We start from the raw sequence: 20,694 nt of genomic DNA on the forward strand, positions 1-20,694 counted from the left end.
GCCAAGCAGGGCTTCCGGTAACTCGCATCATGGAGGAGAGAGGGCGTTTGTTTACCAAGACACTTTTGCTCGCAACCTTGCATACGATGTGTGCTCAGTTTAGTCCATCCATCTGTCCATTCTATGGAGATGGATGTGGCAGGCCATGTTATCTGACAGCGAAACCAACAAGACAAGAGAGCGTGCAAATCCCATCGAGCTTCTCTTTGATCCACAATAATCATGTATTATTTTCCCCTGCATCTATTTACTTACTCTCAAACATTTCTCATACCCCCAAATATGGCGGCTGTCATTCGAAAGCTGGCATCGTTGCCTCTCTCCTTGCCTCTTATCCCGGTCGACTCACACATATCACACATCCATTCGCGGCCTTTATTTCATCTTCAGGAGGCTTCGGTAAACCAAGTAGCATCTACACGACACAGGGGAGAAAATGAGCAAGCCCTTTGAACGACTACAACAGCACCAAGCGAGATGGATTTATTCGAGATGGCCTCTTTACCCCATTTTTTCTTTCTCCTTCTTTTTCTCTCTCGACATTGGCCATTTGGACAAGACAAAAGCAAAACGTGGAGGGGTTCGGTTTGGCTTTCTTTTCCACAACTGCCCGGCGCACGGAAAGGCTCACGCCAGATGGAAGAAGTGAAGCGAGGCTCTCGAGGTTTCTTTTTGTTGTTGCCCGACGACACCCCCTTTTTTATTTGTCTTTGGACTTTGATGAGACCCAGGCGGGCTCTTGTGTTTTGTTATATACGATGAATGCGTGTTTTTTTTTCTGGTTTCTTGTTTGCTAGAAGGGACTGGATAGCCTGGCTAAGGAAAGGTCGGGCTAGGATGGATGGACGAATGGAATGGATCAGATTTGATTGATGTAACGCACGGCTGGGAGATTCAACGAAGAAGATGATGGATACCTTGAGGAGGAGGAGAGATGGACGGCCGTGCGGGTTCGAAAGCTGATGTTGAAGGCAGCGTGTTCCAGAGGCTGCTTGCTTGCTTTCTTGGTTAGAATAGGGAGGCAACTAATAAGCCTCGAAACAAACACCACGGTTCATATGTTTGGTGATGTGAAGTCGGCATATCACGCTCATGGCAAGACATAACGAGGCACAAAGTTGCTGAAGATTGTTGTATTCAGCTTCAGCTGCTTCTCAATGAAGCAGTGATCTAGTCCATCCGAGCCCCTTGCAAAAAAGGGAGGCCTCAGACGACTGATTTGAGAAGATCAAGACAATCCTCTTTGATATCAAAAAAACTAATAAAGAAACAGAATTTCCCAACTCCCACCACCTTTTTTCCAGCCAAATCCATATTTTGTTGAAGGATTCCTCTTTGATATCCCGACCCTTAAAGACCATACGAAAAGCAAACTAGGTATTGCGCCGTGATGAAATGCATGCTGTTGAAACGTTTCGCCGTTTGCCTCATCCATGTTAAATGCGTACGTGTGTGTGTTGAATTAGATACCCATCATCCCAGGGTCATCTTGAATGAGTGCAGGCACCTTAGATGCCGGCATCCAGACGCCAGCCCTCAACGGGGAGGGGGAAGGTGTTGCACCAGGCGGCAATCTCCTTCTTGAGCTCGTTGATCTTCTCGACCTCGCCGCTGGCGACCTTGACCTTGAAGTCCTTGAGCTTGTTGGCCTCCTTGGGCAGGGCACCCTGGACCTCCTTGCAGATCTTGATGGACTCGTCAATGTACTTGGCGACGCGCTCAAACTCCTTCTCGCCGAAGCCACGCGAGGTCATGGCAGGGGTACCAATGCGGATACCGCAGGGGGTGAGGGCGCTCTTGTCACCGGGGATAGAGTTCTTGTTGCAGGCAATGTTGATCTGCTCAAGGACGGCCTCGACACGGGCGCCGTCGAGGCTGTGCTGGCGGAGGTCGACCAGGACCATGTGGCTGTCAGTGCCGTCAGAGACGAGCTTGTGGCCGAGGGTCTTGAAGGTGTTCTCCAGGGTCTTGGCGTTGGAGACGACCTTCTCCTGGTAGGCCTTGAAGTCGGGGCTGGCAGCCTGCTTCAGGGCAACGGCCAGGGCAGTGATGGTGTGGTTGTGGGGGCCACCCTGGTGACCAGGGAAGACGGAGAAGTTGATGGGGCCCTCGAGGTCGTAGAGGGTCTCCTTGCCGGTCTTGGCATCGACGGAGCGGACACCCTTGCGGAAGAAGATCATGGCACCACGGGGACCACGGAGGGACTTGTGGGTGGTGGTGGTGACAATGTCGGCGTACTTGAAGGGGGTGGGGATCACCTCGGCGGCGATGAGACCGGAGATGTGGGCCATGTCGACAACGAGGTAAGCACCGACAGAGTCGGCGATCTTGCGCATACGCTCGTAGTCAATGAGACGGCAGTAGGCAGAGGTACCGGCAACCAGAACCTTGGGGCGGTAGAGGATGGCGTTCTTCTGGAGGGTATCGTAGTCAATGATACCGGTCTCGAGGTCGACACGGTAGGGCATGGTCTCGAAGTAGGTAGAGACAGCGGAGATCCTGGATATCATGTTAGTCCAAGCTCAGCTGGCCAGTTGAGTCTGCCGTCACTCACTTTCGCTGGGGAGTCTGGTAGCCGTGGCTCAGATGGCCACCGTGGGGGAGGTCAAGACCCATGAGACGGCCGTGAGGGGGCATGATGGCCTGGTAGACCTGGAGGTTGGCGGGGGATCCAGAGAGGCACTGGACGTTGACACCCCACTTCTCAGAGTCGAGGTGGAAGGCCTCAAGGGCACGACGCTGGCAGAGCAGCTCGATCCGGTCAATGTGCTGGTTGCCACCATAGTAACGAGCACCGGGGTAACCCTCAGAGTACTTGTTGGACATGGGGGAGCCAAGAGCGTCGAAGACGGCGCGGGAGGTGATGTTCTCGGAGGCGATGAGAACGATGGACTCGCGCTGGCGCTGGATCTCATCCTTCTGCGGAGGGTGTAAGCCATTGCCGCCATGTCAAGTGTCAATGCCAATGCCAATGGGTCAAGACGTACCATGATGGAGGCGACCTCGGGGTCGGAGTCGAGGAGAGACTTCTCGAGCATCTGGACAGAGGTGAGTCAGTCATTCGATATGTTTGGAGGGGCAATGGAGGGGCAGGGCAGCTTACCTCCTTGTGCGACTCGGAGAGCGCATAGTCGGCAGTGAGGGGAGCCATTGTGATGGTTTGAGGGATCGAAGCTGTCAAGATGTTTCTTGAGAATGTGGGAGGATGGGATGAAGAGGAGGAGAGGAAGGACAAAAAGGTGTGGGAGGAACGAAGGTAAAAGTAGTTATAGTAGCTCGAGGAAAAATTTCGTTACGGCTCCCGAGCGAATGCGGCCACACAGAGACCGCACACGGTAAAATACCGAACGGGCGCGGCGGGGTTGCTTGGAGGTGCGGGGTCTTTTTCATTGGCGGGGCCTCCGATAATGGGAGATGGACGGCCAGGATGATTCAGAGGTAAGTATAGCTACCCTGTAGGTTAACGGTTTGTTAGCTGTTTGGCTTGTTTGTTGATATGATGCTGATATTTTCTGCTGTTTCAGTCTTGTACAATATTCATTTACTGGTGTTTTTTCTAAGCTGTGTCGTGTCCATTCCTACCTGCTAACCGCTGACTGCGTGTAAAGCTTAACATCACGGTGCTGACTTCATCACCTTCCACCCTCACTCAACCTCAACAACCACCATGCACCGCTGCACATCCCGAACCACACCCAGTCATCACTCCAACACAACATCCCGATGACACGTCGAGCACAGGAAATGCCGAATTACGAAGTTTGTCCGCTCTATTTAACGACTTGACCCGAAGCTATTGCAGCTCAACGGCGTGTCATCCCGCAAAGACCGATCACGTTTCTCCAACAAGGTGAAGCGCCCCGCGTTGAGATGGGCAACGCCCACACTGACGAGCCTCCCTCAGCTCAGCCATTGAAAATCCACATTTCTCCCCCAGCCAGAGCTCCAGACACCAACTTCTGCGCCCTTCTTCAGCATCATTGTTTGGCTCCCAGTCATCCGAATAGGGTCTAGTTCCCATTCAGCCTTAGTCGGTGTGGCTCAGTTGGTTAGAGCGTTGGTCTCATAATATGACTTGACCTCAGGTCAGGGACATCCAAAGGTCGAGAGTTCGAGCCTCTCCACCGACAAACCTTTTGCCGACGACCCGTACGGGGTCGTTTCTTTTTTCGTGGGGTTGTCAACTCGCTCCCGTTCTTGAGAGCTTTCCCGAGAGCCGCTCCCCACAAGCACAAGGTCCAGCAACCAAGTGCCCAGTCGGTGTGGCTCAGTTGGTTAGAGCGTTGGTCTCATAGCATGATTTGGCCCCAGGTCAGAGTAATCCAAAGGTCGAGAGTTCGAGCCTCTCCACCGACAGAACAAGCTTGTCTACTCGACAAGCGTCCCTTTTTGTTGTTGCGAGCGACTGAGTGAGTGACCCTGCATCTTGTAGCGAGAGACACCAGCTCTCGGCAACCGCTGTCAGGTCCACTGGCATCAAACCAAATGCCAGTCTTAGCCAGTAGACGGGTCGATGGCCATGTCTCACCTCGTCTCTCTTTTTTTTTCTCCCCTGGCCCCAAAGTCATCACACCTCTCTGTTCCACAACTGCATCATTACACAGGCCAAAAGGACAAGGGGGCTTCGGGCAAAGGTGAGACAGGTAGAGATGTGCAGCGTGTACCGTGCGGTACAGGGCGAGGCAAGGGAGCTTGGGTTGCTCCGTGGCTGTCAGAGCCGTGGATCTAGATTCAAGGGATGTGCACGGCAGCCCTTCTTTATTAGTTTCGGACCAACCGCCCCAGTGGCGGTCTGTTGTCCGGTTCCTGGTGCATGACAAGATGGCTTTTTGGCGCCGGAATGTGATTTCCAAAAGCCATCACCGCCCCAACGCATGGGAGATGTAGCCACGGAGAAAAAAAAAAAGCAAGCTACCGAGAGAGTGCATCAGGTGTTGCCAATCCGGCCAGTTTCAGAATATGCCGTTGTCAACAGAGTTCAGCCAGTCCAAACCTATCCAAAGGCAGCTGTTCCTGAGTAATTGGCATCGAGTCCTTGAGCGTGTTGACTGAACTGCTGGAAGAGAGGTTGGCCTCCCTGTTACCACACCGACTCCAAAGTGGCGGCGGCTGATCTGAGACTTTGACGAACATGATTCTAGAAAGACTGGGGTCGTCATGACAGAATAAAACACCATATTCACTAGCCATTACTCAGGTTAGAGTTCCCGAGGCATAGGGGGAATGGCATGCCAGTGCCCAAGGGACCCTTGGCTATCAATGGGCAGCAACATCTGTGTGTCCAAGGAGATCCCGAGACCTAAACCAGGTTCATTGGAGGGGGAAACAAAGGGCAAGAAGCAAATAAGAGAAGAGGAAAACGATGAAAGCCTATCTGCATCAATGGACACAGTCCAATGGCACAACAATTGAGAACTCCGGAACATGGTTGACATTGGTTGACAGGCATCTAGTCACATGACCGTGTGACAATGAGGAGACAGCCTCTTCGATGCTGAGGATGAGGTGCTTCTAGGCGATTACGCTAGCACACATGAACAGCTGTTCACAGTTAGTGGGCCGGTAGTTGTCAGAGACGGCCTCCAGGCGTGCGTTAGCGGACCCCTCGGGTCTTTGGGGTAGGTCGGTAATGAACGGAGCCGTTCAGGGACTCGGAGGCGATGACGGAGCAAGCTGTCCAAGGACCGTCTCATCTCGAGTCGGCCAGTCGTTTTGCCAATCCGCCCTCTCGAGGAACAGACTGATCCTGGCGTAGGCTGCTCGCTGCGTTCGGGCTCCATGGGTACCTACCGTCCGTCCCAAGCGTGGAGAGACCAAGCATGGAGGCTGGGGGACAGGGGGACCCAACGGCTCTGCTGACCCGTTGCCGGTACGGTACGTAGCCTGTCGAGACGGCAGCCCAAGCAAGCAAGAGAGCTGGCGCGATCTGTCGGGTGGAGAGATCCCTGGTGATGAATGTTTCCCCCATGTCCTGCAGGGCCCAGGCAGGTCCAGTACGTAAACGTCGGGCCCTGGCCAGATTGGCAGATCACCTCCCATCGGATAATTAAGCCGTACAGGCCGAGGCGAAGGATGATGAGGGTGTCGCCTACCAGGGCCAAGTGAGGCTCCCGAGACTTGGCTTCATTGGAGTGCCAGAGACCTCGTCGACGCCAGCAAGAGACGGGCATTTGTTAGGATAGCTGCGTTGCCGTCCGCACAGATGCATCGAACCGCGCCGAACACGTGTGACTCCCCGTCTGCTCGCGAATCCACTTTTTGCTGATTTCCATGGTGGTGGCCACGCCCACCAGGGCTGCTGGGCTGGGCTGGCTGGCTGGCTGGCTGGCTGGCTGGCTTTTGCTGTTGGATCACCTGGGGAGGCCCGGGCCGGGGCGACATCCCCCATCTGGTCTTGTCGACTTCTGGCGCCTCTGGCCTATCCCGTTGCAGAGCCGGACGGGGAACAGAAGACAGCAGAACCAACCGAACAAGGAACCAAGCCTAGTGGGCGGGCATGAACTGGAAATGCAAGAGAGAACAGTGGGCGTCGAATCTGACACAGGCAATGACGGAGAGGGCAGCCCTCCTTGTTGGGGCGTCCCCTGAGCGAATGGGATGGGATCGCCGGGGCTTGCAAAACACGAAGCGCAGACAAGATGAGGAAGAAAAAAAAAAGCAAGTTCGCATGGGAGGGACGTGGGATGGTGGTGGTGGTGTCGTGCGTGCGGCACAGGCCAATTTTATCAGCTAGCACATTTACAGCACTGTCCGTTGGGCAGGGCAGTCAGTTCCTGGGCTCGCTGAAACGAGCACAGCTCGTGGGGAAAGAACCGAGGTGAATGGCCAGGGCGACTTCTTGCGCTGGGATGGAAATGACTGAGCAGATGCAGTATCGATGCCAGAGTTAGATTCATCGTAACGTGAGGAGCGAGGACTTGGCTGTTGTGCGCCATAGGTGGTAGGTACTATGTAACGTTCACGGAACGGCCACGGAAGCCGACTGCAGACATCCAGGGAGCAGCCTTATTTGGTAGACAGAGTTGACAACGGCGATACCGCCAAGTCGCGCCATGATATATTCAAGTCTTCGAAGACGAATAAACATAGTTTCGACATGTATTCCAGGGTAGTTTCGCCACTCGGGCCCATGTAGTTGTTTTCGCGAAAACCGAGAAAAACGCGAGCCGTAAATATCTCTGGGTGAACTACGGGTTTAAAATCGTGGGGAAGGGCAGAGAGGCTGGAGCATCCATACCCAGGTAAGCTGTACCACCACAACATCCGCATACAGACACGTTCAAGCTCCAGCAGCTGTGCGTTGTACTGCCGATGTGAAATGTCCCTCGCGCAATGTGGGACCTGGCGGTTTACCTCTACGTACGTACCTATTTTCAAAGCAAATGGCTACGTGGTTGCGACCAGCCTGCAGTTACACCTGCACACCTACGCTGCATCGCGCCGCGGTGCACACTGCACTGCACTCTGCATGCTGCACGCTGCTGCGGCAGCAGGAGACTTGCAACCGATGGGAAGACAGGGCCTGGCCAGCGGTCGGGAAGGGGGTGGAACGTCCATCCCTTCGATAAACGACGACGACGTACTCGCGCTGCTTTTTTCAGGCGTCGGGTGTTTGTGCTTCTTTGGCCGCCCAGCCCAAACACTATCGTCGTCCAGTCCATCCGTCAGTCCCACTCAAAGTTGACCTCCACTCATTTATCCAGGCTGGTACGTACCCAAGGTAGGTATCGGGCAGCCAGCCGCCGCCCGCAGTCCTGCATCAGCCATGGGTGGATCCATGGATGGCAGCCCCCCAGCCCAGACAGACAGAAAAATATGCATGTCCACACCTCCCACCGGCATCATCATCATCTCTCCTTCCCCACCCTTTCTTCCCCACTGCACAGCTCTGCGTTCCCACAGCTTTGTCCAGCGGCCCCTGTTCAAAAGGAGCCACCCCTAGCTGCCTTAGTGTCTCTGGTTCACACGCCCCCTCCTCCCCCCCAGCGTGCTTTTCCCACCCTCGGCCCACTTTGTCACCTCCCGTCCATCTCCATCCATCGCATCGCATCGTCACCTCCATCCTGTCTGTCTGCCTGTCTGCCTGCCTGTCTGCCTCTCACCTCTGATTGCTGCCGTGGCTACCCATCTCCATCAGTGAGCAACGAGCCTCACCTCCGCCCGTGACCAACCCTGGTATCCACCCATCCGGCATCCATCCACCCGTCCACACGAATCGGTCTCGCACACCACACCTTTGTCCATTTTTCGCCCTTGCACTCCTTGTCCCCTTGGTCCCCTGTGGTCCGGTTTGCCCTTGATCCATGGGGCTCGTTGCAGCCCTGGCTCCCTTACTAGCTTCCCGGCGGCTGCGGTCACAGTCGCGACGCCGACTTCGAGGCTCGCGAGACGTTGCTGCTGTTCATCCAGGCGTTGCTAGCGTCTGGAGTTTCTTTGCAGAACACATGCATAGGGCGCACTTCTGTTGGGTTGATCTTACCCAGGAACAAGCTATACGACATTTTGCATCCATATTTCATACACGACTCGAGGTTAAAGTTGGAGCAGCCACGATACGATGCAATCGCCTTGTCGTTAAACTTTGCTTCATCCAACAAGCGCACTGCCGCCGCGGCGCCTCACCTCAACCGACTGACGGCATCGCACCTGGAGTGAAAAGCTTGTCCACCCTTTGAGGCACGCCGGTCAGCCACTGTTCACCTTCGCTGTTAGAACCCTCCTGTCAGCGAAACCTGCGCGCTGCATTGCGGCTGAATCATTACTTGTCTACTGATCACCTTGTCATTCCTTTTTCTTTCGATTCTAGCGGTTCCCCTCATGTCGCGCTGTGAATCTCCATGGCTCCGCTCATTACAACGCGGCTCTTGTGAGCGCGATCCAATCTCTTCTGACCCCAGGACGATGCGCGTTTGCGGTTGAGATTTATTGTGGCTTTTCTCGAATTCCCGAATCGAATTACAAGCATAAAACTTCATATTCGAGACCTTTTGTGCTGATTGATACTTGTGCGATAAGTTGTCGACATCGCCGAGCGACGACGATCTTCTCGCACAATGCATCTCTCCTCGTTTGCTTGATGACTACGCGACGCAAACTGTGCGGCTATGTACTTATTAAGAACGTTTTACCAGGGAGGCACCCGCATTCAACGGGGACGTGCTGTTCTTGGTAAATATATCGAGGCACGGGTCCTGCTCGTACGTTGTAGCATCTTCGTCATTGTCACTTGACAGGGCCATGGCGCTACCTTGGGCCCGGGAACCCCCTTTTTACTCCCGCTCGTTTGTTTCCCTGGTCAATCTCATTCTCCCCCAGCCCTCCAAAACCAAAACAAGCCGAGGCCATGCTCCGAACGGCTTACGAGAGAGATGGCCCGAAACACGTGGGTGACTTCCGGAACAGCTTAGCGGCGACCCCGGGAAGCGGTGAAAAGATTAGCCATTCCCCTTCCTGCGCGCCCGAAGCCACCACCGCCTCGATCCGGCTGTGGCCATCCAGCCTCCCCAAAGCGTGCTGCAGTCCACCATCATCCTCATCGTCGTTGATGGTCGCACAGTTCGTTTGTTTGTCGGGTAGCGTTCTGCCGCTATCATCGTCATCGCCCCTCATGGTGCTTTCTGGAAGTCTGTGCTGGTGCTCGCCTTCGCGTCTTGGTTGTGCGTCAACTATGGATATATCGTTGGAATTTCCAAAGTTTGTATGCGCATTCGTTCAGATCAGGCTACAGAGGATCCAAGAGAGTTGCTCTGATCAAACGATGAACAACATCTCGTTGCGCCACGTTATCTGCGACAAGATACGCAGCACAACAGTGCCTCTCCCTGCCAAAGCGCACAGATAAAGCGTCCTTGTTGGTCTCTACCTCTGCCGTTGTCTCGCCTCCCTGTCCTGCCTGACTTTGACAGGGCAGCGGTACGTACCTGTCTCCAAGGGTTCTTGGCATATTCAGATGCGCCACGCAGAGCTTGGACGTGCGTCTTGGCCGGGTTTAATCGCCCAGCGGTGCTGTTTCGCTTGGCACCGAGAGATGAACACCACAGGGCGGCCAGGGCATCGATGCGCGACTTTATGCCTTCATAAACTCGACAGCCTTCCACTCGCTTCACCACTGCATCTGCGCGAGAGCATATGCACGCCGCGCATTGGACGTTGGATGTTATGAGATACCAGCATCGACGCTAGTCTCCCATCGTTTGACTCCGTAAAATGCCCGAATTTTCTCAATCGTCAGCGCCCTCCCCTGACGAGCGGAGATCTCCCCAAAATGGATGGATCAACGACTCATTTAGCCAGCCGCTGGACGTTTCTCTGTTTGGCCCAGGCTGGATGGGCATCTCATGGAGAAGCGTCGAATATCTGTCTTGAAAGTGCAAAGGGATAGAAAGGAAAGGCAGCTAGCTGCCTGAGCAGGCCCGAGATTGTCACGGCTTACCCGCCGATCACTCCGCTGCAGACTCCTCGAATCCTCACAATGTCTCTTGTGATGGAGAGTTGTGTGTGTGTGTCTGTGTGTCAGCCGCCTTCAATGTCCTGGAGCCTCAGCGATGGGCCTAGGGCCCCCCAGGTGCCGAACGCGCCACTGACCCGTCGCAGGCGAGACAGGACCCGAGAGCTGCTCACATTATCTCATACCTGCGAGGTACGGAGGTACTTGGGATGCCGCCGCCACCACTCTCGGCCGCTGCACCTGGCGCTGGCTCTGGCGCTGCCACCACTACGATTTGCGGGTACAGCTGGGCCAAGGCCGGTCCCGCTAGGCCATCCTTCTGGGGAGGGCATCGGGAAGTGAGCGACCTTAGCTTGCGGGCTGGAACTCTGTGTGAGAGCGTGCGTTGAGAGGACGGGGAGGGTGCGTGTGGGTGGGCGCGTGCGAGAGCTCCAAGGTTGCCCCAGTACGTATCTCCGCATGGTTCTGTTGACGGGTCCAGTGTGGCACTCCCAGGAGGGCTTGCCCAAGGGCCGTAAATAAAGTAAAATCATGGGTTATCCTGGGTGGGGCCTCTTCCCTAGGACCCTCACGCCGGCGTGCGTCTAAATTTGCCCGTTCCTTCCTTTTCATTCATGGGTTAGGGGAGTTTGCGAGGCCAGCGCAGGTCCTTCCTCCACCATCCTGTGCCTCTTCCCAACTCCTCACTTTCTTCCTCTCCCACCCATTCCGTCGCCTGCGAACGGCTTCATCGGTGACCTTTCATTCTTCTCCGCCAGCGCCCTGGGATGGTCTACGATCCATCATACTCGACTTTGACTTCCTTCTTGTAGCCACTTGCGTCTCCATTGGTGGTTGTTTTTTTCCTTAACCTTTCGCACCTGTTCACAGACACAGCCGCGCCGCCAGATACCGGTGTCGCTTTGACCCGACCTTGTCACTCACATACACCTTCGGGGCATTGACGATAGTTGTTGGGCATCACAACCGTCGCGCGTCTCCCACCAGCATCGCAACGTGCCTGATTCACGGTCGAGTCAGAGCATTTGGCTTCGTATTAATACTGCTAGCTGTCGCACGTCGGCTTGCTGCCCCTTGCAAGCTGCATCGTCACCGCTGCTATCACCACCCACGAGATGGCGAACCATCACGCGTCGCCAACCCTGATGCAGATGCAACAGCATCAGGGCCAGGTGCCCCCTCCTCCCCCCCCTCCTCCTCAGTCTGGTGTCCAACCCGGCCCCTATACGCCTTCACCCGGCATCGCGGGCATGAATGAGCTCGTCTGGATGCAAATAGGTTTGTCGTCGCGTCGCGTCCCACTCGACACACTTGCTCACCTCCATACAGGCAGTTTTTCCGAATTGCTGCGCGTCCCCGATGAAGCCATGCATGCGTATGAGCGCGCTCTCACCGCAAACCCGAACTCGATTCCCGCTATGAACGCCATCGGAATGCTACTCAAAGGGCGCGAGGCCTTCGACAAGGCGCTCGAGTTCTTCCGTGCCATCACTCAGATCGACCAGAACAGCGGCGAGGCATGGGGAAACCTAGGTTTGTTGTGTGCTCCCTGTGTGACGGCGCAAAACTGACTGGCGCGACAGGTCACTGTTACCTGATGACTGAAAATCTTCAGAAAGCGTACGATGCCTATCAGCAGGCCCTGGTCCATCTTAGGGACCCGAAGGTATGATGATTCACGGCAATCTTCCGTCGCGCTTTGCGCCAGAAGCTAAACATTGTCTAGGACCCCATGCTGTGGTACGGTATTGGTATCCTCTACGACCGATATGGCAGCTATGACTACGCCGAGGAAGCCTTCTCCCAAGTCATGCATATTCAACCAGATTTCGAAAAGGCGAACGAGATTTACTTTCGGTTGGGTATAATATACAAACAACAGTCAAAGTATTCTCAGAGTCTTGATTGCTTCAAGTATATCGTCAACTCTCCTCCAGGACCGTTGACCCAGGAAGACATCTGGTTCCAGATTGGACATGTGCATGAACAGCAGAAGGACGTAAGTGCATATTTATAATGGCACAGGCAGCGACAGAACTGACGTTTCATAGTTCGACAATGCCAAGGCTGCTTACCAGCGCGTTTTGGACCAGTCTCCAAACCACGCCAAGGTCCTCCAGCAACTTGGTTGGCTGCATCACCAGCAGAGCAACACGTATGAGAGCCAGGATCGCGCAATTCAGTATCTTGAGAAGTCGGTTAACGCAGGTATGATCATCTAGATGCCATTGCGATTCCGAATCTAGACGCTGACATGATATAGACAACCAAGATGCCCAGAGTTGGTACCTGCTCGGCCGTTGCTACATGTCGCAGCAGAAGTATCCCAAAGCGTATGAGGCATACCAGCAAGCTGTCTATCGCGACGGAAAGAACCCCACCTTCTGGTGCTCGATTGGTGTTCTCTATTACCAGATCAACCAATACAGAGATGCACTGGACGCTTACTCTCGAGCTATTCGCTTGAACCCTTACATCTCTGAGGTTTGGTATGACCTTGGCACTTTGGTATGCTCCACCTTTCTATCTTTCAAGAGGTGCAGACTAACACAGGCGTAGTACGAGAGCTGCAACAACCAGATCACTGATGCTCTGGACGCATACCAGCGTGCTGCAGAGCTTGACCCTGGCAACCCTCACATCAAGGCTCGTCTCCAGCTTCTCCGCTCTGGTGGTACCAACGGTGGCCCGCCTCCCTCTGCTCCTCAGCCGGCCGATGTCCACCCGCAGGCTTATCAGGCCGCAGGCCCTGCCGGACCTCCTCAGTGGGGAGGCTCTGCTCAGCAGGCCCCAGCTTCTGGTCCCCCCCCCATCACTCCTAACCCCGGAGACCCCTGGGTAGGCAGGCTCTCCAACATTAACCCTCCACCTCAACCTCCCAACCCCTATGAGGCTCGTGGAGAGCCCTTCCGTGGAGGCCCTGCTCCTCCTCTGCAACGCCAGCCCAGCCCCCAGCAAGAGCAGCAGATGCGCCAGCCGTACAACGACCCGACCCGGAACGGGCCTCGTCGTGGCCAAACCCCTCCTCCTCCTCAAGGCCATCCGTACTCTCAGGGACCTCACCCCGCTCCCCCGCAGTCTCAACCGGCGGCCCCGGCCTCTGAGCGCCGAGTTGCCAACCCCAACTGGGGTGGAGCGACACCTTCGGCATCGGCCCCCCCTTCCAGCAATGTCAACGGTCCTAATGGCCCGAACGGCATGGCTCCCTTCCGCCCAACCAACAGTCCTCGTCCCGATGGGCGCCCTGTTCACGACAACCGCATGCCCTCGCCCAAGTCAGCGTACCCTCAGCACCAGGCCCCACCACTGTATCCTCCTCATCCCGAGATGTCTGGCCAAGGACCTCCTGAGAATGGACCACCGGGACCTCCGGGACCACCTGGACCACCCCCTCCTGCTGTGGCCGAGGCTGCCATGCAGCGAATGGATGAGCGACCTCCCTCGGTGGGACCTAAGCGGATGCGGGAATGGGAAGAGGAATCTGCCGCTAAAAAGCAGGCCAACGAGGAGAACCGGGTTCGTCTGGATGACATGCGACACCGAAGACCCTCCACTCCTCCCCGTGATGCCTATCGGCGCAATTCGTCAGAGGCGCGACGTGTGGAAGACCAGCGTCGGGCGGATGAGCCTCGCCGTGCAGAGGAGCCACGACGGCCGGAGGAATCTTCTCGTCATCCTGCCGACAACTACCATCCCTCTGATGCTGCTCATCACCCCCCAAGCCACGCATCGGGCCCGAACCATCTTCCACCGATGCAGCAGGGCCACAGCCCCATGTCTGGAGTTGTGCACGAGAAGTCTCAGTCTGGGCCTGTCCCTAAGGAGGAGCGTCCACCAAGCCTTGAGCATGCTCCCCCTGCTCGCGCAGCACCCCCCGCCTCTGAGCCCGAAAGGGCGGCAAGGAAGATGGAGGTTGACGAGAACTACGATGACAGCGGCGAAGATGAGAAGAAGACTGGCATCGTTACCAACGGCTCCGGTCCCGGCTCGGCTGCGGGGGATGTTAAGACATCAACGCCGGCCAACGCCAGTGTCAACGGTGTGTCGGGGCCCACCCCAAAAGTTGAATGATTGATTGGTAGCTTTGATCTTGCCCGAGTTACGAGTTGAAGAGTCCTTTCACAGTCGATTAGTTCTGTCATTTTTCATGTATACCACCACTTTCTTATGGGGGCGCGGTTTCATTTGTGTGGGCAAAGCGAGGAGGCCAGGGACAGAACTATCAAAACCGGGGTTTCACGGTCTTTTCTTGGCTACATTTCACCGGCGAACAATATCATTACACATATCAATCTCCTTGTTGGTTGGTGGTTCCATAGTAACTATTCAATTGAAAAAATCGTACCTAAATCGGGTCCATCCTAGTAATGGTCGTGATAACACACTCACAGCAAAGGACTCGGAGGGTTGGGAAACATAAAAATAATGCTCACGTGACTTCCTGTTCCTGATCAGGGTTAGGTCATCAGCTCGGTGAGGGAAGTGTTTTCGGGGGAAAATGGAAGGCTCAGCAGGCCAGACTATACCATTGAACGGTCTTGAGGATTGAGATATGTTGGAACGTGATGTACATGTCTTATGAGAACAAGAGCCTCAAAAAATACATATCTTTGGTATTCCTGTGTCAATGTCGCCCAGGTCGTCTCTCATCTTTCTGAGCAGTTTCTCGGTGACCCCTCGGTGAAGCATTTTGTGGGGCTCAGGTCAGAAAGCCCAGTGGTGCACGGGCCACCCACTGTTTTTTTCCAAGCGGCTCGCTTAAAATTTCGCCCACACTTTTTATTTGAACCCTCTTGCCTTTTCTCTTCACGCAGGCTTCGTCAACTCAGGTTCCTACTAACCCCCTCAAACCACACAGCCCGCCCAAGATGAGTGTGAGTTCGGACGACGACGACTACAGTGGCACCGTGAACAGAGACTGACGATAGATTCAATAGCACCGCAAGTTTGAGGCTCCCCGCCACGGCTCCCTGGCTTACCTGCCTCGGAAGCGCGCTGCCCGCCACCGTGGAAAGGTCAAGTCGTGAGTATTCCTGAATATTTTTTCTTGCGATGCCTTTGAGGATCTCAAGCAGCAATGCAGTGGCTAACGCATTGGCGCAACAGCTTCCCCAAGGATGACCCCAAGAAGCCCGTCCACCTGACCGCCGCCATGGGCTACAAGGCCGGTATGACCACCATCGTCCGCGACCTCGACCGACCTGGCGCCAAGGCCAACAAGAAGGAGATTGTTGAGGCGGTTACCATCGTGGATACCCCACCTGTACGAACAATGCAGCCCGCTTGGCTATGTGCCTATGGCTAACATCTTTTAGATGATCGTTGTTGGTCTTGTGGGCTACATCGAGACTCCCCGCGGCCTCCGATCCCTCACCACCGTCTGGGCCGAGCATCTGAGCGACGAGGTCAAGCGCCGCTTCTACAAGAACTGGTACAAGAGCAAGAAGAAGGCCTTCACCAAGTACGCCAAGAAGCACTCCGAGAACAACGGTGCCTCCATCACCCGCGAGCTCGAGCGCATCAAGAAGTACTGCACCGTCGTCCGTGTCCTCGCCCACACCCAGATCCGAAAGACCCCCCTCAAGCAGAAGAAGGCCCACCTCATGGAGATCCAGGTCAACGGTGGCTCCGTTGCCGACAAGGTCGCCTTCGGCCAGGAGCTCTTCGAGAAGCCCGTGGACATCTCCTCCATCTTTGAGCAGGATGAGATGATTGATGTCATTGCCGTCACCAAGGGTCACGGCTTCAACGGTGTCACCGCTCGATGGGGCACCAAGAAGCTTCCTCGCAAGACTCACAAGGGTCTCCGAAAGGTTGCTTGTATCGGTGCTTGGCACCCTTCGCACGTCCAGTGGACTGTTGCCCGTGCTGGTCAGATGGGTTACCACCACCGAACCTCGGTCAACCACAAGATCTACCGCATTGGCAAGGGCGATGCCGACGACAACGCCGCCACCGAGATCGACGTTACCAAGAAGAAGATCACCCCGTATGATTTCCTGTTGTTCATTTGTATAAAAGAGATGCTAATAGTTTCTCAGTCTGGGTGGTTTCGTCCGCTATGGCGAGGTCAACAACGACTTTGTCATGCTCAAGGGTTCCATCCCTGGTGTCAAGAAGCGTGTCATGACGCTCCGAAAGACCATGTTCCCCCAGACCTCGCGGAGGGCTCTGGAGAAGGTCAGCCTCAAGTGGATCGACACCTCGTCCGAGTTCGGACACGGTGCTTTCCAGACCCCTGCGGAGAAGAAGCAGTACCAGGGTACCCTCAAGAAGGATCTTGCCTCCGCTTAAGGCGGTCGCTCGTTTCCTTTTCTGTCTTGACCATTGCACGGTGTCGAGGGTTGGTTCGTTCGCCTTGCGTTTGGGGCTGGGTTAGGTTAACTGGCATGAACGTAAAAAGTCCAGCTAGAGGGATGGATTCAAAAAATTCTAACGAGATTCCCAATGTTAATCATACTGTCCTTGCTCGGTGACTTGTAGCTGCTTGATTGTACTGCTGTATGTGTGTGTGTGTGTATGCCGTAGTGCCCATGGACCTATCATTTGCATGATGTCGTTGTCTCTTGTGGCTGGTCCTTTATTCATCGTCGCCTGACGTCACCCCCACCCGAAACTTGTACATGCATCATCCTCTTGTCCCACTACCTCAGCTCCCGCGCAACGCCTCCAATTCCTCCCTCATGTCCCTCAAAACCTGCTCTCGGCGCCTCCTGAAACTTAAGACAACCTCACTCCCTCTCTGCACGCAGTTTCGCTCTCAGTTCCTCATCCAAAACACCATCTACCGAGCTCACCAAAGACCCCCCAGCGGAACAAGACCCTTCAACATGTCCAACGACGACGACTACATGGCCTTCCTCAACAAGGCGAACCAGGACACCGGCGCCGACGCGACTACACAGCAAAAGTCTTCCGTGTTCAAGGCCAAGGACACAGACAGCGAGGTACCCAAGGAGATCCGCAACGTGTGCAAGAGCGCCGTCTACGTCTCGGACGCCGACGAGCCATTCGAGGAGGTCTCGCTCAAGTGGGAGGGCAAGAACGGACTACCAACCGAATGTGAGAGAAACCTCTTCGTATAGTACTACCAAAAACCCAAGACTGACCTTGTTCTAGCCGAATTTGCCAAGCTCATCAACCACTCGTCCCCCGACTCGGCGGAAATCAAGATCCTCGACCCTCTCAACTGGGACTCGCGCGGCCAGTACACCAGCGTCATCGAGGCGGTGCGCGAAGCGTCCAAGGGAAACGACGTGCGCGTATATCAGATCGTCCGGGACGCCACGAGGGTCGAGTACTGGGTCGTCTCGCATGCCGATGGAAGGCTCATCGGCGCCAAGGCCCTGGCGGTAGAGAGCTGAGCTGGAGTTGTGTCGTTTGGGACGGATATGGGAGCCTCAGAATATTGATTTTTGCAGACGCTGATTATGCGTGCGCAGTCGCTAGTCTTGCTAGGCTTGTTGCTGTCATCTTGCTACATGCTGGTACTTTAAACCTGCTGGAACATACGTCTTGGATGGGATTCACAAATAAATGATCGAAGCATGAGAAAGAACTCCGTTACAGTGCCCCGAGAATGTGTTTCTTCCGAAAAGACATCGATTTGCCTGCTACTATCTAAATGGCGACCGAGACCATGGCCGTGAGCTGAAACATGCTCAACAGAATTCATTCATACTCATTCATTTGCTCGTGGATAGTAGTCTCGACGGACTTAGGAGGCGGGTTGGCCGTTATAAGCTTGCTCTGTCTCCTGAAACAATGGTCACATTCTGTTGATGTTCAAGTTTGATGCTAGAAGAAATGGCTTCATTTATCGTATTGCTCATTTGTTTCCCATGATTTCTTGCCGCCGCCTCCCAAGGTATCTACAGTAAAAACCAAAACACCCCTAAAATATGAATACCCAACGCCAGATACCACACGTCCTGAGACCGTTGGTAATATGAACATGCGTGTATATGCTTAAACCCCGTCTGATGTACATAGCCTCCCCTCTCCGATAGATCCTTCATCTACTGGCGAACAAGTCCAAGGCCAGATGCGATATCCGCATCCAATAACTCCGAAGGTATGGGTGTATCGTCCCTCTTCCCATCAAGGCTCAACAAGTCTGATGGGATGGGCGTATCTCTCTTTCCACTTGGGTTCAACAACTCTGCGGGAATGGGTGTATCATCTCTGCCCCCCTCGACATTCAGTAAATCCGCCGGCACTGGAGTGTCTCTCTTGTTGTTGACATTGTTGAGTTGCTTCTTGGGAGCAGTTGGAGTCTTGAGATCCACATCCATGTTACCATCATACTCATCCGGCACCGAGAGACAGCTACTCGTGTCAGACATCTCCACATCGTGATCAAAGCTCTCGCTTTCGGAATCGGCGCTCTCGATGCTTGGTGTTGGCATGGTGGAGTATGTGATTTGCGGGATTTTGATAGCAGTGAGAGGAGTCTTGACGTCTTCAGCTGTCTTGGGCTTTGCAGCTTCCGCTCTGAGGGCGGCGATAGAACCCCCGACATTCTCATCGTCCTCCTCATCTTGACCAATGGTCCAGACCCAGCGACGCTTCTTTTCCTTTCTCTTGCGCTTTAATACACCCTTTGGTCCTGCCGGCGAAGTCCCCTGAGGTGAGGGTGATGCACCGGTGGTCAGCATACCCATCCGACGTGTTGTGTCTGTAAAGGGTCCAGGTGTCTGTCCGCCGTCCTGAATTTCGTTGGGAGTGAACGCCATGGCGAGGTCCACTGCATTCTGGGGCAGGGGCGGTAAGTATGGGGGAGAGTGTGGTGATGCCTCTTCGACGAGAAGGTCAATATGGGACTTGGTGTATTTGTTGGTGACGATCTCCTGAGTGAGGGGCTTGCTGTAGCCGACTCTCCTGTTTGCCTTTTCTTGCAAGCGCCGAGATTGTCGTCGAGGAGAAAAGGGAGGGATGGCGGTAGGCGGAGGAAGAGGCGAGTTGCGGAGGATGCTGTGAAGTGATCGAGGATGTGTGTATGGAGCCTGCAGAGCTACATCGGCAAGGCTCTGTGACCGAGGAGGTGTGAGTGTCTCGGATCGTGAGGTAACCTCTTGCCCATTTGCTGCTAAAGTATCGGCAGCCGAGAAGCTGAAGGGCTTGGATGTGTGTGAGTCGACTGGGCCAGCGGATAGAGGAGGCGTGGCCGTCATGGTGCTTGGGTAGTTGATCTCGAGGCGGTTTGGTGAGGGGGCATTCTCTGACAAAGGAGTCTCCGGGTATGAAGCAACGTAAGGTGTGACAACTCTGTGCTTGGCGTCCATGGGCGTTGTAAGGCTGAATGCCTCGAGTGTGTTGATGGCGGTCATGGGCTCAGTCTGAACCGGTGTCGACCTCTCAATAGTGGTAACGTAGACATTGGAAAGCGTGTTGAAGGCGGTTGGATCCTTGGGGTCCACGGCGTAGCTCCTCGACGACCTTGTGGCCGGGCTACATGATGTCTTGATTTGAAGAGAGAGCCGAGGCCTCTTGGATGGTGCTTGTGTAGAAGCCATGGCCGGATGTGACGGGGGACGAATGAGTCGGTATATACCAAGTCGACACAGACATCCAAGAAATGAAAAGAGCAGATTCTGTCGGAAGTGGCTGAGACTATACAACCAACAGACCAGCACTTGTACCCGAGAGACTGGAACCGCCAGGGATCACAAGCAACAACGGGATGTCAAAACGGCAGAAACAACACGAGCAAACAGCGAGAAATGAGGGCCTTGCGTCTATATAGGACGGCATTGATCCAAGCGTACATCTCACTGGGCCGGCCGCGGAAACGAGAGGGGGTCAGGGCGCCCATGCTCTCCTCGACCAGCCCCGACACCGAGACAAGCGCCCCTAGCCATGCATGCAGTGTGATATTTCGCTCACAAACTAAACGCGGAAGTTGAAAGTTGAGAAGGATTCAGCCCTGGGGCCTCTGGCTTGCCAAGAGCGAGGTGAAAGCGACGGGGGTGTTGCATTGGCGCCTCCTCTGGTTGGCTTGTTGAAGCCTCAAGGGGGGGGGAGCGTTGAAGGCGCAAGCGCCCAGGTTGAAGAGTCACCCTTGTTGAGTTCCAAACCAGGCCCAATCACGCGGCTATCAGGTCGGCTCTTTTCACTCCCACTGGCGTCTATTCCCCTCTTGCAACCCTCCCCTCCCTTAGGCGACATGGTGGCTTGGCTCTGAGGGGATTGACAGAGTGACTGGTCGTCTGCTGCGTCTGATCGAGTCTCTGGGCCTCTTGTGTGGT

General features: G+C 54.9%; 5 protein-coding genes across 5 annotated transcripts; 3 read left to right on the forward strand and 2 right to left on the reverse strand.

Annotated features, from left to right (window-relative positions):
- Window positions 1–1,508: 1,508 nt before the first annotated feature.
- NCS54_00523200 (Serine hydroxymethyltransferase) lies at window positions 1,509–3,151 on the reverse strand (the record flags this gene model as incomplete). Its single annotated transcript, XM_053150744.1, has 4 exons — window positions 1,509–2,499; window positions 2,555–2,919; window positions 2,988–3,038; window positions 3,104–3,151. The coding sequence occupies 4 exons, from the start codon at window positions 3,149–3,151 to the stop codon at window positions 1,509–1,511; spliced, it is 1,455 nt and encodes a 484-aa protein (XP_053006719.1).
- An 8,411-nt stretch (window positions 3,152–11,562) lies between these two features.
- NCS54_00523300 (Hypothetical protein) lies at window positions 11,563–14,518 on the forward strand (the record flags this gene model as incomplete). The annotated part of the gene is made up of 7 exons (XM_053150745.1): window positions 11,563–11,725; window positions 11,777–11,980; window positions 12,031–12,113; window positions 12,174–12,446; window positions 12,499–12,655; window positions 12,711–12,955; window positions 13,007–14,518. 7 exons carry the CDS (start codon window positions 11,563–11,565, stop codon window positions 14,516–14,518), a joined length of 2,637 nt encoding a protein of 878 aa, XP_053006720.1.
- Window positions 14,519–15,264: 746 nt separating this feature from the next.
- On the forward strand, window positions 15,265–16,741 carry NCS54_00523400 (60s ribosomal protein l3; the record flags this gene model as incomplete). The annotated part of the gene is made up of 5 exons (XM_053150746.1): window positions 15,265–15,321; window positions 15,385–15,470; window positions 15,554–15,710; window positions 15,763–16,436; window positions 16,489–16,741. Exons 1-5 carry the CDS (start codon window positions 15,316–15,318, stop codon window positions 16,739–16,741), a joined length of 1,176 nt encoding a protein of 391 aa, XP_053006721.1. The 5' UTR covers window positions 15,265–15,315.
- A 329-nt stretch (window positions 16,742–17,070) lies between these two features.
- Window positions 17,071–17,811, forward strand: NCS54_00523500 (Hypothetical protein; the record flags this gene model as incomplete). Its single annotated transcript, XM_053150747.1, has 2 exons — window positions 17,071–17,509; window positions 17,567–17,811. The coding sequence occupies 2 exons, from the start codon at window positions 17,071–17,073 to the stop codon at window positions 17,809–17,811; spliced, it is 684 nt and encodes a 227-aa protein (XP_053006722.1).
- A 654-nt stretch (window positions 17,812–18,465) lies between these two features.
- Window positions 18,466–19,962, reverse strand: NCS54_00523600 (Hypothetical protein; the record flags this gene model as incomplete). The annotated part of the gene is made up of 1 exon (XM_053150748.1): window positions 18,466–19,962. One exon carries the CDS (start codon window positions 19,960–19,962, stop codon window positions 18,466–18,468), a length of 1,497 nt encoding a protein of 498 aa, XP_053006723.1.
- Window positions 19,963–20,694: the final 732 nt, after the last annotated feature.

The sequence above is a fragment of the Fusarium falciforme genome, chromosome 4, assembly GCF_026873545.1.
Source record: "Fusarium falciforme chromosome 4, complete sequence".
Lineage (NCBI taxonomy): Eukaryota > Fungi > Ascomycota > Sordariomycetes > Hypocreales > Nectriaceae > Fusarium > Fusarium falciforme.